Raw genomic sequence first — 15,473 nt, forward strand, 5'->3', positions numbered from 1 at the left:
ATAAAAAAAAAACAAATTAGCTTATCAACTATTTTGAGGCTACGCGGACCCCCTGAAAATGCTTCGCGGAACCCCGGTTGAGAACCACTGCACTAGATTAAGAGAATGAGTTCAGTGCTAACATAATTCAGGTGCTTACATGCAATATCTTGTCAATTAGAAGGGCATCTTTGAACTCGATATATTCTCCCGCAGTTACTAGTTATAACTGCCAGCGAGAGAGAATAATGATAATCGCCTGGCCACCATGAGATGATTCTTGAAATTTCTATTCCTCATAACTAGTTTGATTCATACGACACGAAAAAGGAATCGATTTTATTACGGATTTCTTGATCCCCATACCTACCTATGGCAACTCATATATCACGGGAAAAAAGTTAATTGACACATTGTTACATCGTAGTAATTCGAAAAGAGTTTCGGGAGGCCGTTCAAGCATTTCTGACGTCGACTATCAGTCCCCTTGAAAGATTGAAGCCGAAACTTAACAATGGCGAGAATCCAATTAAATTGAGAGATCTGTTGAAGCTGTTGATACTCTGTGACGATATGTTTAAGAAGATCAAGATTGGTGGACATATTGATCCAGGAAAGATCATGGAGGTAAGGAGGAGGGATTGAAGGGTGTAAAGTATTGGATAACTTTATATATTGCCATAAATATGTTGTGAGCACATTCATTTTTGATGACAAACGCAATGCATGAGGCAGTAAACTAAAACGTCTTTGGTGCAGGGTGATATTCCAACTTCTCTATTGTTGTCTACTCGGATCTTTTGTAACGTCGCCGTGTTGAAGCGTTTATGGACGACTGTCTTCAATCACTTGAGAATCAGTCATATTTCTGAAATAGGCGCAATGAATGAAATCAGCATGGCGTTATTTGCATAATGATGTTAGTAGAGTTGGCACAGTTTTCGGCGGTAGCCATACTATGAATCTATGACAACTACAAAAACTTTGGGAATTCGACGCCACGGTGACAAAATTAGCAGTTGATATCACTGGAGAATTTCATCTCGCTGAAACAATTGTGTCAAATATAAACATAACGAGACATCGATATTTTGCTAATTTTGAATGCCTTTTATCCGATAATATTCTCAGTAAAACGATGGCAATTAAATTCGAAAAATGATGAAATAAGATTTAACTATATGAATTGAGGAGAACGGTCAATTTGGTTTCACGGTGTTGAGTCGATTGCATTATATTCACCAGCTGCTTGTTGGCAAGGGTGCATAAATTCCGGCCGGCGTACCGCATGAGCACTGCGTCCACATTTCACAAGCCACAAGCCTCAAGAAACGTTATAAAAATATTCGCAATATGTGTAATAACAATTTATTTGTTGCGGCAACTTGATTAAACCTGAAGTAATATATATTCGAGATGATATTGATAAGGTATCAGTATCAGTTCAATAATAATTTCATCATTTCGAAACACCACAAAACTGCGATGCAATGAAAAGATAGGAAGATGTTGAAACGACTTCGAGTAGTCATTGAAATCAGACACCAACCTTGGCCCAGGATAAGTAGAGAAGAGGCATGCACACTGACTGAAAAGTAAAGCAGAGAATATAAAAGGTAGGGATGGTGTGAACGTGAGGTTCACGTTCGCGTTCTGTGTGTGAACCTCCGAAATTTAGAGGTTCACGTTCACAAACGAACCTTGGTAGGTTCTGCACTGTGAACCTTTTTCAAATATTACAATTTTACACTTCATTATGACATCTTTGGTTAAAATTTATTGCATTTCAACTGCGGGCCACTCTGTGCATGGCGCTAGCAGCATACAAAAACAACACTTAACGAGCATGCACCTTGTCAATCTAGAAGATTTTACTTGCTTTGTTACAAAAGTTTGCTCGAAATAGACAGCTTTCCGTTTGTGAAGATTTAGTTACTCTCTGCTGTGAGCTTGACCCGCAATCACACAACACCAGGAGTGAAATCCATTACGTGTGGGTAATCAGCGAATGATGCTTATTCAACCAATCAATGATATTGATATCGTTGTCTGATGTAAAAAAAATGTAGCTGGCGCACAGGGTCAATCTTGATTTCATATGTTTATTGTATATCATAAAAACCAAATCCGTGCGATTGGGTGTTAGCTAGCCTATACTGGTGTATAACTTGTTAATGGGGTAATTTGGGTAGCAAATATAGAAACCCGTTATACACTTTGCTCAATATCAACTTAGCAATACTCGCTCGCCGAATAAATTGTCAGGCCTGGCCTACACGTAAGCTTATATTCCCTTGTAAGTCCGCGTCGAAATTGTTGGCAGAGCGACGGAAGATATTGACTTCATGGGATTATAATATCATTTAATTGCCCTAGTTGATACATTTGGCGACGTCTAAAACGTCAATATGCACCTCAGCATTGTGGCATTATGTGGTCCGAGTCGTCGTTAGGTATCGTGTACATTGTTATAGGCTATCGCTTCACTGAAATGTAGGGTCGGAATTAGCAATATGACGTCACGTGACGTCATGAGGTTCACGTTCGCGTTCACACAGAACCTTTCACAAAGGGTCGCGTTCACACGAACCTGAACCTTTCAGAGGTTCACACCATCCCTAATAAAAGGCAGGCGACAAAATGAGGTGGCATGTGTCGGAAGGCGAGATCGATATGTTTGGTAGTGGTCCGGTAATCCTGACATATGACTAGTATTCATTTAGAAGAAATTGCTTGTATTTCGACTAGAATGCGGACGTGCTCAACGACAGTCGGATAGCTGGCGACATGCTGTTCCACAATTGTCTTACTATAATGATTTTATTTGATGATGGCGCAATACCCGACGTTGCGATCCACGCAATTTGAAGATTTCGTTTGCTAGTAATCTCAGAAAGTCATAAAAGGAATTACCTAATTCTTATCTCATGTATGATTTTTGATCGACAACTCAAGCAAGTTTATTACTTTGAGTTTGGTACATGGAGAAACTGATTTTTGCGTGTGCTACGTATACATTCGTCTTCATTTTCGTGCATACACATTCATAACTTCGGTCACAACTTATTCATACTGAATTGTTCAATGCCATCTAAAAAAGTGAAACGTTGAAGATGAATGCTCTAATTTTATTAAAGAGACTAATAAGTATTTTCGTCTAGGCGTCGGAGGTAATGTGATATGTATCACTGATGAAAATAACGAATCGGTTGCAAAAATTTGAAACGTCACTATAAGCCCAATAACGTAATCTTACCCACAATTTATCAAATAACGAGCTGCTGAATAAAACAACTGAATAAATTATTTGTTTGAGACAACTTCGAATTATGTTGAGGTAGTAACGCGATACAGATGGTCACAAGCTTCCTTCGCAAGTTGAGGCAAAATGCATCAGCCGGTTTAAAACAGGATTGATGTCTGTGAATCTAAATTTTGTTCCCGCGTCTTCGAAGACACACTGCAAAAAAAATATTTGTACGAGTTGTCAGGACGTATGAGCAATCTCCAAAAGGAGTTGGTAATATTAAAATAACTTATAAATTCTCGCATCGTTATTATATAGAAACGTTTTGGTGAAAGGAAAATGTATGATATACGATAAACAGGACGCACCCGTCCAAACTTCGGCGAATCATGGACCGGAGCCGGATTGGATATCCGGCCGGACTTTTTCAGTTTTGGCCGGAGTCGGATCGGAGCCGGATCAGTACTTTTTTGATACGAACAGAATCTTTATCGATAAGCATGCCTTTTGTAATTAAATAACTACCAACCGCACGCCAGTAACCGCAAAGCCAGTGCGAAAATAAACGGGCAATATTTATAAATTGACGGAGCCACTGTACCGTACCACATTTATTTCCTTGTCCAGTCATCACAACAGTCATTCCTTGACGAGGCATTTTCCCCTCCAATATTCCAGCAAAGTGTTCTATATGGTGTGGGCACAAGCAAATCTCACGGCTCACTGCGATTAGTCTACGTCACACGTCCATTTGGCTAAGGCAATTTAATGGTAATTTTTGACCGGCTTGCCGAGCATCAAATTAATATAACAGCAAGCAAAAGCTATCTAAGAGGTATCAATCGAATGATGCCGCTGTACTGATTACGGAAATATACATTTTATTCCGCTCATAGCCTTGGAACCCCTACAATTAGCCTCGAATTTTTCATTGTTTTGAAGATTGACATTGTGACGCAAGAATGCTGCCTGGCTAAACGAAACCGCATGCCAGCAGCAAATGAGTGGCTGCGAGGCGAGAGTGAGAGTGCTCAGCTGCCATCACTGATTTCTTGATATATACCTTGCTTGTAAAAGATTCTAATTGTGAAGGCAGAGCATACCCATAGGCTTATAATCCCGGCAAATATAATTTACAAGCTTTATACAGCTGATATGAATATTGTACGATCTTTCACATCCGGTCCACCTGTTCTGAAGCATAGACACGCCTATCTATTATGGTAGGTAGTCGTTGGTCCCTTATAATGCGGATATGGTACACCCCAGTACAACCCATACGAGTGGTACACCCTTCGAAAATTATGGTACACCCGATCGTGTTCGAACACCCGACTGGATAGCCCTGAACTTTATAATGATATAGATATAGTTAGCATGACCTGCACAACCCAGATCCATCCATGTCTATTATAAATCTCATGTATTTAACATATATGCCACGAATTGGGATAAGCGTTCATTGGGATGCAAATCAGTGAGCTCCGATTGTACGCTTAGGTATTAGGAATGTCGCATTGGGGCACTATGCCCTCAAATTCCTCAATAACTTCATGATTTCAAGCCTCTGTGAAAGAAACCATCAAACACATACTTTTAGGCAGACAAAGTAAGGGTGGTTTTGGCGGTTCTGAAGGGCACCTATTCCGAATATGACCACAGTATTTTTGTTGAAATTGGCTCTTGTTTTGGTGAAAACCCATTGGTTCTTCGAATTGGCTTTTGTTTTGGAGATAACCCACGGGGCTATTTTGACCGGAAATCTCCCATTTTCGCTTTATTGGCTAGATGGAACATCGGCTCAGTAGTAGTATTGCCTTCAGAAATTCAATCCAGTCCAGGGGTTCTCAATTGGTGGGCCATGGCCCTCTAGTGGGCCACAGGAGCTTTTGAGGTGGGCCACAAAGCCATTCAGAAAATTTTAGAAATAATGCAAGTTTGGTGTTATTATTTTTATGATAATCGCTAAAAAGATATTTATAATATTTAATTATACGTAGGCTACGTAAAGCTTTTTATCCAACTGTGATGATACGTAGTGGCACGCACGGAGTCAGCATGTACAAGTCGAAAAAGGGAGGAAGAAACGGCGGCTTTTCCCACTGGCCATGATAACCTATGCGGCTAACAGCAACTAATATTATTTCGAGTATATAATAACTGGAAGATAATGATTAAGTAACCAAGTATTCCGGCAGGGTCATATGTCGCATGCCACTGAAAAGGGTGTGCAATAAACTCGGAATGAAGTCTAATTGATGTATAGATTTACTGTACTTGAGCAAGTTGAATTATTGGAAGATAAAAATAGCCACAATTGCATATTATTCGCAACTTTTGGTGGAGTTATACTGCACCACCGCAACGAATCGTAATGGATTGATGATTTAGCGGAGCGGATTGATGATTTAGCGGAGCGCATTAATCTTTGGAGTCGGTTTAAAATGTCCGCCCTGGAAATCATTATACATAATGTAAGAGTCACATGAATTGATTGTATCATCGGATTGAATATTCTGACATCGCAACTTCAGTTGGTTTGGTACAAGACATAATGTGCAATTGTGCATTGTACAGCATGCATATTAAAAAATCTTTATCCACTTCTCTGTAGTAGGCCTACCCCATTCACCAATGAATTGTTTGAAGCTGACCAAGAATGATTATATTTATTTCCCACAATAGTGGAACTATGTCAATCACACAGTGGATGCGTGGATTTGATCATTGGGTTTCGCGAGGCGAATGGAGCAGCAGACGATCATAACATAGACGGGGGTTTTAGCGTATGATCTACCAGGGAAGTAACTGCTGTACCCAAACCCCTAATTGCAGGAGCTCGAAGGTGTCCAAGATTAGTTCGTTGGTCGTTTGTTGAAGGATATTTATTCGAATTGAAAATTTTGGTCGCATTTAAATATCAACAGTAAATAAAGAGAAAAATGCGCATATTTCAGAGGAATAGGGATATCGGCGCCGTTAAATACCACGCATTGAACAGGAATATGACTCCAAGATAAGAGGTGGGCCACAGCACATGTTCAAACCGGAAAATTGGCCACGGCCAAGAAAGGGCTGAGACCCCTGATCTAGTCGTTATTTTTACACTCAGAAGACTCTTTTAAATGATAATACAGCAACAGCACTATATTTAGGGGTATTGACTTCTCATATTTATAGACTTTCACGAATATCATGTACATAAATAAACTCCGGTAATGTATAGAAGTATATTCCAAGATACTCAAATGTGACAGTAATTCAATCAGTTTGACGTCACCCACCTATTGTAAATTTGAAATAATCAGTTCCCATATAATATTATTAATTTATTTTGAAGCACAATTTTTTTTGCGATGTTCGCCTGTAAGCAATTTAGTGCAGTTTCTCGAAAGGTTCCAGCTAAGGTCTCTCATGATATCTTCATGTCATCTGCCCTGATATCTTTATTTTCCTGTTTTGATGTCTTGGTGGAACCTTTCCCCTTGCTAATCAACAAGATGATCAGGTAATATATTATGATGACTGAACAGGAAGTGAACGTTTATGCTCGTGTTTGTTCCGAGTTTTCCATATGCAGATACGAATTTTTGGACAAACTGTTTGTAGTTGGGTGATTTGTGATCATCTAAAAAGTTTCATTCACTACATATTAGAAGAAATTCCATACAGTGAACTCCTTAATCTGAGATTGGAATCTTTTATCCTTATTCAAATCCAAAATATATCAAATATACCAGGTTTAAGCTTCTCGTTTGATAGCGATGCTAGGTGTACCCATTTTATTGACTCAGCGGGGAAATTTTGCATTTACAAGTGAAATAAAATGAGACGCATATGAGTATTGTAGTTAAGGTTTTCAAAGACAAATTTTATAGTTTTATGCTCCTCTTTAATCTTGGTAGAATGACCACTTGATAAGCAAAATGTGTATTTCCATTGTGCAAAGTACAATAGTAAGGTTTGATAAGCTGCTTTTTGGACAAACAAAATTTCGCATCAGGTCTATCAATATTGTCAGAATGCCGTCAAGAAGAGAGTGTCACCAATTATTTATTGACTTGTCGAAATTATAGACACCATAGTAAGAGTTGTCGAGAACATGTGTCGGAGGAAGAATATCGCTCCAGCCGGAACGAACTTGTTGACGAACGCGCGTATTCATCCAGACGTTGTGGAATTTGTTCTTGCCACGAAGCTATATATTTGAGTTTATACATTGTAATGTAATGCCCACCCCTAGATGTTAAATGCTTTTTGGGATATGGAAACAAAACCACCTGCGTTATAATCGCTAATCAAATGATAATCAACAACAACTGAGAACGACATGAGGGTTCTTCAAAGTAAATTATATAATAATGCGCAGTATAAATTTAGTAACAAACTACGATTTTCGTACTACAAAGTGAAATATTCAAGGGTAAATACAGTAATTTGGGGCTTTTTAGCGGTATAAATATCTTCTCAACATGAGCCAATCTGGCAAAACTAAAGTTATATTTGTCGTAAGCAACCGCGAAAACCCCAGACACGGCACTCAGATGTTCTGCCCAAAAGAAAAAATCATTTTGTTGACCAGTGTAATCAATAAGAAGATAATTATATGTAACATATTTTCATCAAATATCTAATTCAATTTCGCGAGTAACAAACATCATGTACGGCTTGTTTCCGGACAATAAACTTTTTTAAGCCTCTCAATTGCTCAATTTCCATGCACAGTACATGGACGAATTCCGTTGCAATCAAAATGAAGTTATTGGTTTCGTGTTTCGTCCAAGATGTGCCCGTCGTGTCAGAGCGGTTAATTTGATACGAAAAGTGTATCGTAACCAAATACCAAGAAACTTGTCGAAGATACCGCATCAGCATAGATCAGGGGTGGGCAAACTTTTGAGCTCGCGGGCCGCATTCAACATCTGAATCCATTCGCGGGCCGCACTATATAAAATTGGGATTATACACCAAAACGCAATATTGGTATTTGATTATATAATGAGGACATGGAGATAATAGATATGCTTATTTAAAACATACCAAACATTACTTTGATTATATCGTACAAGCGTGAGAAACAGTGGCGAGATTTCATAGGCTGGTCGACCTCAATAACCAATTAATCAAAACTACAGAGATGAAAGTCGGTTGTCCCGATTCTTAGAATAGGATTGAAATATAAATCTGTGAGCAGCGATCTGTTCATAGATTTACCAATTTTACTTTTGGTACAGTTCCAGGACACACAATGCTAACAGCATCATAACCATGTTAGCTTCAAACACGCTTCTACTATTTGTAGACAAAATATAAATGCCCTATAATTATACGCATACAGAGAACGAATCTACCTAAGACACGCGCGAATCCTTTTTATAAGCACACCACTGAAATAAATAAAACTGGAGTGGCCAATCTGAAATCACACTCGTGATCCGAATTATGCCAATCTTGTATAGAATTTCTGTGATGTTTAACAATTGAAATCTTTGAAACTGCGTGGACATTGAGATCGGGCTGTCGGGCTGCCAGAAATTGAACATAAAAAAATAGGAAGTATTTACGTTAGAATTGTATGTAAATCGCGCGTAGCGCGATAAAAAAATCCGTCGAGCTCAGCTCCGTGCCCTCGTCAGATGCTTTCACGACCCCCAAGGGGGCACGCCCCTCCGTTTGAAACAACTGTCTTAGAATTATTACGGTGAAGTATACTAAAAAAAGTTTCATCAAGTCCCCGCATTAATTCGATATTTAGCACGCATTTCATCAATATTTTTAATAAGTTTCTTTAAACTCTCGCGGGCCGCACATAACGGTGTTGAGGGCTGCATGCGGCCCGCGGGCCGTAGTTTGCCCACCCCTGGCGTAGATGAACGGCTGAGCTGGAGTATTCACTCGATGACCGATATGTCCGCTGACTTGGGTGTGAGCAACAAAAATTCTTTTTGTGATCGGCTGAGTCGCTCGAAACCAAGAGAGGTTGTGCATAGAAAAGCAGCAAATAACATATGTGGCGATATAGCGTAGTGTTGGGACCAGAGCTGCAAAACAGGGTTCGAGTCCTACCCAGATCGAATCCAGAATTTAACTAAAGTGTCTAAGGTTTATCTAGGTTCCTGCTGGGCATGTGATCCGCGTAAGCGATGTCTTTAAAATGCCTCCAACTGGGCCGTGCTATAAGTCGGTAAATATGGAACCTTAATAAAGAATATCGGTCTGGTGTAAAATGACCAATGTAGTCGAAAGGCCATAACTACAATAAACAACAGCAATGATATGACAGCTTTAATTTCGGACTGACTTCAATGAGTTGGTGTAAACTAAGGATATGAAATTGCACATCGTTTTATGCAACGTCATCTCTGCTCCCGTCATGCTTTCAAAACACAAGACTAACTAAATCGCATCCCCGATAGTCGTGCTGTTCTTCTAGATCAGTGGTTCCCAATCTTTTTTGACTTGTTCCCCCTTTGGCCGATATTTTAGCTAGAATTTCCCCCTATGAAAAAGTATCCTGTTACAAAAATGTAACGCAGCTATTTGTTGACTGAGCAATTAATGGCGAAACATATTCAGATATGTCCGAACCATGGCGAATGCGGATTGCACTAAACTTTGATAAAGTATAGTCAAATTTGACCTGTTTTTGACCGATCGGGTAGCCGCTGACCAAAAATAAATCACCAAGTCCGCTTTCTATGGACGTGAGTTGAATCGATGAATTTGGTACGGTATGTTTTTCACGTTGGCTCATATGTTGGTTTAAAAAGTTAAACAATTTCACAAGCGGCCTTGTTGTGAATTCGGCTTGACGTTATCCTGCTTAGTAGCAATTTGGTTGAGGGGCTGTCGCGGACCCAACAAAATAATCTCCTGAGCATCACTTTATCAGGGGGTGTAATAGCTACGCAAGGTATTTAAACATATACCTAGCTTGAAATCCGCCAAAGAAACATACAATTGTAAAGAACTAAATTAACAGTTCCATACCATAAAAATCTAAAGACCTTGTGAACCCAGTGTATCTTCCGATACAATGCCAAAGCTAGATTTCCCTTTCAAAATTAAGCCAGATTACCCCCTGAAAATTTCAAAATTCCCCCCAAAGGAGGGAATCCCCCCCCCCGGTTGGGAACCACTGTCCTAGCTAGTTATGAAATTCCAAATAACTATCTAAAACAGGGGTCATCGACCTTTTTGCAGCCAAGAGCTACTTACTTCTTGGGTACTGATTAAAGCGACGGGGTACTATTCACTCGCGCCGCTTACCCGTCCAGACTGAATTTCCACTTTGATATTCATATTTCATATATAGCACTGGAAAGGAATCATATTGCGGTAAGACTTCTAAGACAGTCTTGTAAAAGCAAAACATCTGCTTTCAACTAGCTAGTCACTAACATTTTTCAAGAAACAATGAATTACTTCGCACCTTGTTTGTATACATAGCCCAAGCAGTACTTCGTCTGCTCATACAGCCCCCCCCCAACCTCCCCAATAAGGACGTTGCTGTTGAGCCCCATATGATAATAAACCCCCCCTTGCCAACGTTTTGCTACAACCAGTACAGTACGTTTTACTTTCATAGGGGGCCTGTGAATAACTGTAAGCAGTCGCTCAGGGCTTCAAAAAATTATCATATTCAGGTTGGAAATTTTGTCTATAATATTGGTAATTGCTATATAATATAATGCTATCAAATTTTCAACGTCTCTCATACTACGTTATAAGATTTACTGGCAGAGCTGAAGGAGTTGGTGACTTCAAATAACGATAAAAAACGCATCCCTATTCCGCACCAAAGACAATTGGCAATTTTTGGTTTCGGTCAACATGCGGAGGTCATTTTAAACTTTTTGTGGTAGTTGCTTGACTCAAGGAGCGCTGAGTCTGATTACTCAGATCGCGCGGCTGTTAAGTGCGGTTTTATTTGGTAACACACTCCGCGAAGTCGCATGTTGGCCGAAACTTTAGAAGTCTTGGTATTGGTTTAGGTAATGACCGTCGCTGAAATGCCAAATTTGTTTTATAAATAACGAGTTATCTTTTGTCTTTGCGCTAAGGGTAACCATACTAAAAAGTAAACATTTGAGTACAGTAAACCACGTGGAGCGCGGGGGAAATTTGAAGTTCTCATTGATTTACGTGTGAGCTATAAGCTCAAGTTGGGTAATAGATAGGATTAGACACCAAAATCGCAAAAATATGTATATGCTACGAGCTACAATCATTTCTAAATGACGTGTGAGTGTGATTTAAAGAAGCTAATTCAATCAATCACTCCATATATCGTAGCTCACTGGTAAATCCTGCTATTCGATCTATTATTGGAACAGTCTCGCGGGCACCGCGTTGGTGACCCCTGACCTGAAAGAATGTACGGATTTACCATAATAATCGATCAATAGTTTGCTAAACTACAAGAATACAATCAAGAAATTTATCGTTACGAGTCCTTGAGTCATTACTCTTCTGTTCTGTTGTGCATATAGTAATATAGGTTTATTCATACAGGCAAATGAAAGAGTTGCGTACGAAGACAAGTACGAACAAGCGTATAAGGAATTTTCTGAGAAGATCCAGGTCAGAATATTTTACAATCTGTTATTAAAATATAAAAGCTGGCAACACAATTAGACGGAAACATTCACTCATTGAATTTCTAACCACGAATCATTGCTCGACACCAACCATTGGATTATGCATTTTACATATCTAGTTTATCCTTGTATATATTTTCAGATGCATGGTATTTTTGAATTTTTATGAGATCAGAAACCATCATTCCAAGATTTATTGCGTCTGACACGAAACCTGCACCAGACATGATCAAATGCAATCCAATTACTTATTGGTATGCAACAATATATCGATAGATATATTGGCGAAGAGGTCGCGATTAAGACCTACGATTGATATTTTAGGAGTGTCGCGCTATATGGTGAATCATTCGGACCCCTATTAAGTGCACGACCAGTACTCCCGCCATGTTGCGGTGGCTGAACTGCCGATATGGTTCTGTGTAAGCTGTCTTCCCTTAAACTTACAACGCCGCAAAGTCCTATAAGTTTACTGATCTAAATATACGCGATCTTGAAGTACGGTAGAAACAATATATTGCTCAAAGCTCCACTTGATCGGATTTCCTTATATCCAAACTATAATACGACACAGCAGTAGCACGAATAAGATATTGTCCCAAGATAATTGTTAGTTACAGTGGGGAAACGTTTGGTGAGCCAATTACTATTGATACACACAGATCCCACTAGTATAAGTGCCCGGTCGTGACGCGTAAAATATAATAGATAAACAAGCGACCGGAAATCAGAAAAGGCGCATTTTGGAGTCAGAAACGCTGTATTTTGAGCTGCCTGGTGGTCGAAAATAGGCCTTTCGGAAGTCAGAAACGCTGTATTTCGGAAGTCACATTCGCTGCATTTTGACCTGTGTGATACGCTAAAAGTGTCCTATATCTTTTCGCAAAATATAATCAATAAGCCGACACAGGAATTTAGAAACGCGGTGCGTTGTGCAACCTGATTTTGGAACAGATGTTCGCAGCTGCATTTTGATCTGTGTGATACGCTAAAAGGGTCCTATATCTTTTCGCAAAATATAATCAATAAGCCGACACAGGAAATTCAGAAACGCGGCCCGTTGTGCAAGCGGATTTTGAAAAACAGATGTCCGGGCGCGCGCTACCTATATTCCGTGTGACAAATGATTCTGGCATCCTGCCCGCTAACATCCTGAATTGTTTCCCGTGAAAACAGCTGGTTGGATGTTTTGTTCGGCTACAGTATACTGAACTATCGTAATATGGTATCGAGTATTACACTAGTCCAGTCAGTTCTATTACATTCAGCAGTATTCAGTAATCAGTATTCAGCAGCGACACGAAAATATCACTTATTTCTGCTCTAACCCAAATCCTTTGCGAAGTTTACGCTTATTCAAAAAAGGTCTGAAACAATTGTAAAATCCTACCGTCGCTCATAGGATAATGCTTCAGACAAAGCGATATCTCAATCACTGCACAACCGAAGTTGAATCGTATCGGAACGCGTAAATTTGTCACCTTGACATCAAGATTCGAACACCAACAACTTGGTGCTTTATGTTCTAACTCTAATTCTTTGCGAGTTAATCTTTTTCGCGACCAAAATCACTACACAACTGAAGCTGAATTGTTGTCGAATGCGTTAATTCGTCACCTCGACATCGAAATAATCTTATCCAAAGTCTTTAAACATGGTACTGTGCTATATCCGCTATTACGAATAGCGTTTCTCACTTGTAATGTCCACATATTGATTTGAAACACGTAAATTCATGAACTCCTACAACTTTATTAGCTATCCAGTTATTTTTGTCGTAGCTGGAAATGTAATCGCTAGTACATCTTACCATGGACAAGAGAGTTATTCGCAACAACATTCACACGTGTTAATCCAATTTTCACTTACTCGATTAGATCACTACAACTTGCAAACTTAAATAATTCATCCTGGTTGTATTCATATGACTGGTCTTTTTTTTATTTTATTCAACTGTAAAAGTCGTTACTATTCTGAAAGTCAAAGTAATAACTCCGTGCATATACGACTTAACATATTAAACATATTATGTTTCGAGTACACAAGTTTGATTACCCGGTCGATCGCAGAAGAGAATTATTTTATCGCAAGTGAATCGTATATTACAGTGTAAAAAATATAGGAATGTCAGCACCTCTTACGGGTATAGTTGTTACCACATTCACTAATTTATCCGGCTAACTCGTCATGATCATTCTTGAAATCAATGCAAACCTGGTCACTGACTTGAGTTAACCACAAAACAGCATCATTTTTTTAATTCTGCGTGCAGCTGTTGGATTATTCACATTCGTCGATAGAGAATATTATTGAACTCGTAAGTATGCTATTTCAACGAACTTTCGTTTTATTCCAACCGCGAAAAATAACGTCCAATCGTAAGACTTGAATCAAATCACACATTTGTTTGATGATAACACACATACAACAAAAACATTATCGTGATTTTGTAAACTGGTCATACTAATCAATGCATTTGCCAATATTAAAATACAAGTCGTCAGACCCTTTTGTTTAAAGTATCATTTTTGTAAACTGGTCATGATAAGGCGAGGTCGGCAATGACGAATCCAGATGATAAAGATCCTGCGAGTAAAAGATTGATAGAATCCTGGTTCGATGCATTGGTGTCCATTGGTGTTGCGACCCGTCCACTGTGTGCGACCTACAACGCCACTCGCCTTGCCATTTGAAATTTATTGTATGAACAATGCATCATTGCATATAAAAATCTCATGTATATATATTCAATACTTTACTTGAAAGTCGTCGCTTACATGTTTACTATTTTTAAACTAGCCATTGAACAATGATATCTAGTAGTCCATTGATGATTGTCTATTTATATAGAAAAGCATTTGTGGCGAATCCTTAGCGAAAATCGAGACATCGTACGAGAAACTTTCGGCCGAGATTCTTCACACTTTTGACGAAGGAGTATCGCAATGGAAGGAGGCCAGTGAAAAAGGAAAACAACATGAAGAGAAATACAGAAATAAGCTTGTGCTTCATATGCAATATGCTATATCAGGGAAGGTTGAGGAATGGAAAATCCAGGAAGTATGGTTACGCTGTCTTTTTACACCCATTAAAATTTCCTTTCGCTTATTTTCAACTGTGAATTCTTTTAAATTGATATTTGTACTTACATGTCGTGCGTGCTGCGTTTCAAGCCTGTACGTATATATTGAACTGGAAAATTTTATACAAAATGACTTAACACCTAGTAGTGTTTTCTTGGGGTTTTAAGGTTGCTGATTACGAATATCACTTTGGATTTGCCAGGTTTACTTTGGTTTAGAAGACACATGTACCATAAATACCACAAAATTGTACTTATGCGCAAATGAATTATGTGCCAATTGGTTTTTCTACCACAATGAAAATGTTGTATGGAGCTATTCAAATTCGTCCCTGAAAAGCTTATCTGCGATACTTATACAGGGCTCATCACTGTTGACTTTTAAATGGTTATTTGTTTTGCAAGGCTAACAAAGTGGGCATCTCTGCTATATATGTTTTTGGTACAGCAGGGCCAGAGTCCAGCTACCGCAATGTACACTGATTCAAAGTCATGGTTTTGCTTTTGAGCCTAATAACTCTGTTAGTGTGTCAATAACTCTTTAAAAGGGTGGATCCGGAATATC

At 39.0% G+C, this 15,473-nt stretch overlaps 1 protein-coding gene across 1 annotated transcript in view; it reads left to right on the forward strand.

Annotated features, from left to right (window-relative positions):
* Window positions 1-405: 405 nt before the first annotated feature.
* The window catches only part of LOC145441236 (uncharacterized), a 32,839-nt gene continuing 17,771 nt past the window's right edge, over window positions 406-15,473 (forward strand). Inside the window, exons 1-3 of the mRNA XM_080319064.1 lie at window positions 406-606; window positions 11,741-11,809; window positions 14,677-14,886. Of these exons, the coding sequence (XP_080175190.1) occupies window positions 553-606; window positions 11,741-11,809; window positions 14,677-14,886 (333 nt within the window). The 5' untranslated portion in view covers window positions 406-552. The remainder of the gene's footprint in view (window positions 607-11,740; window positions 11,810-14,676; window positions 14,887-15,473) is intronic.

This window comes from Botryllus schlosseri, chromosome 1 (assembly GCF_051294905.1).
Source record: "Botryllus schlosseri isolate E-star chromosome 1, Bs_hap1, whole genome shotgun sequence".
Taxonomy (NCBI): Eukaryota; Metazoa; Chordata; class Ascidiacea; order Stolidobranchia; family Styelidae; genus Botryllus; species Botryllus schlosseri.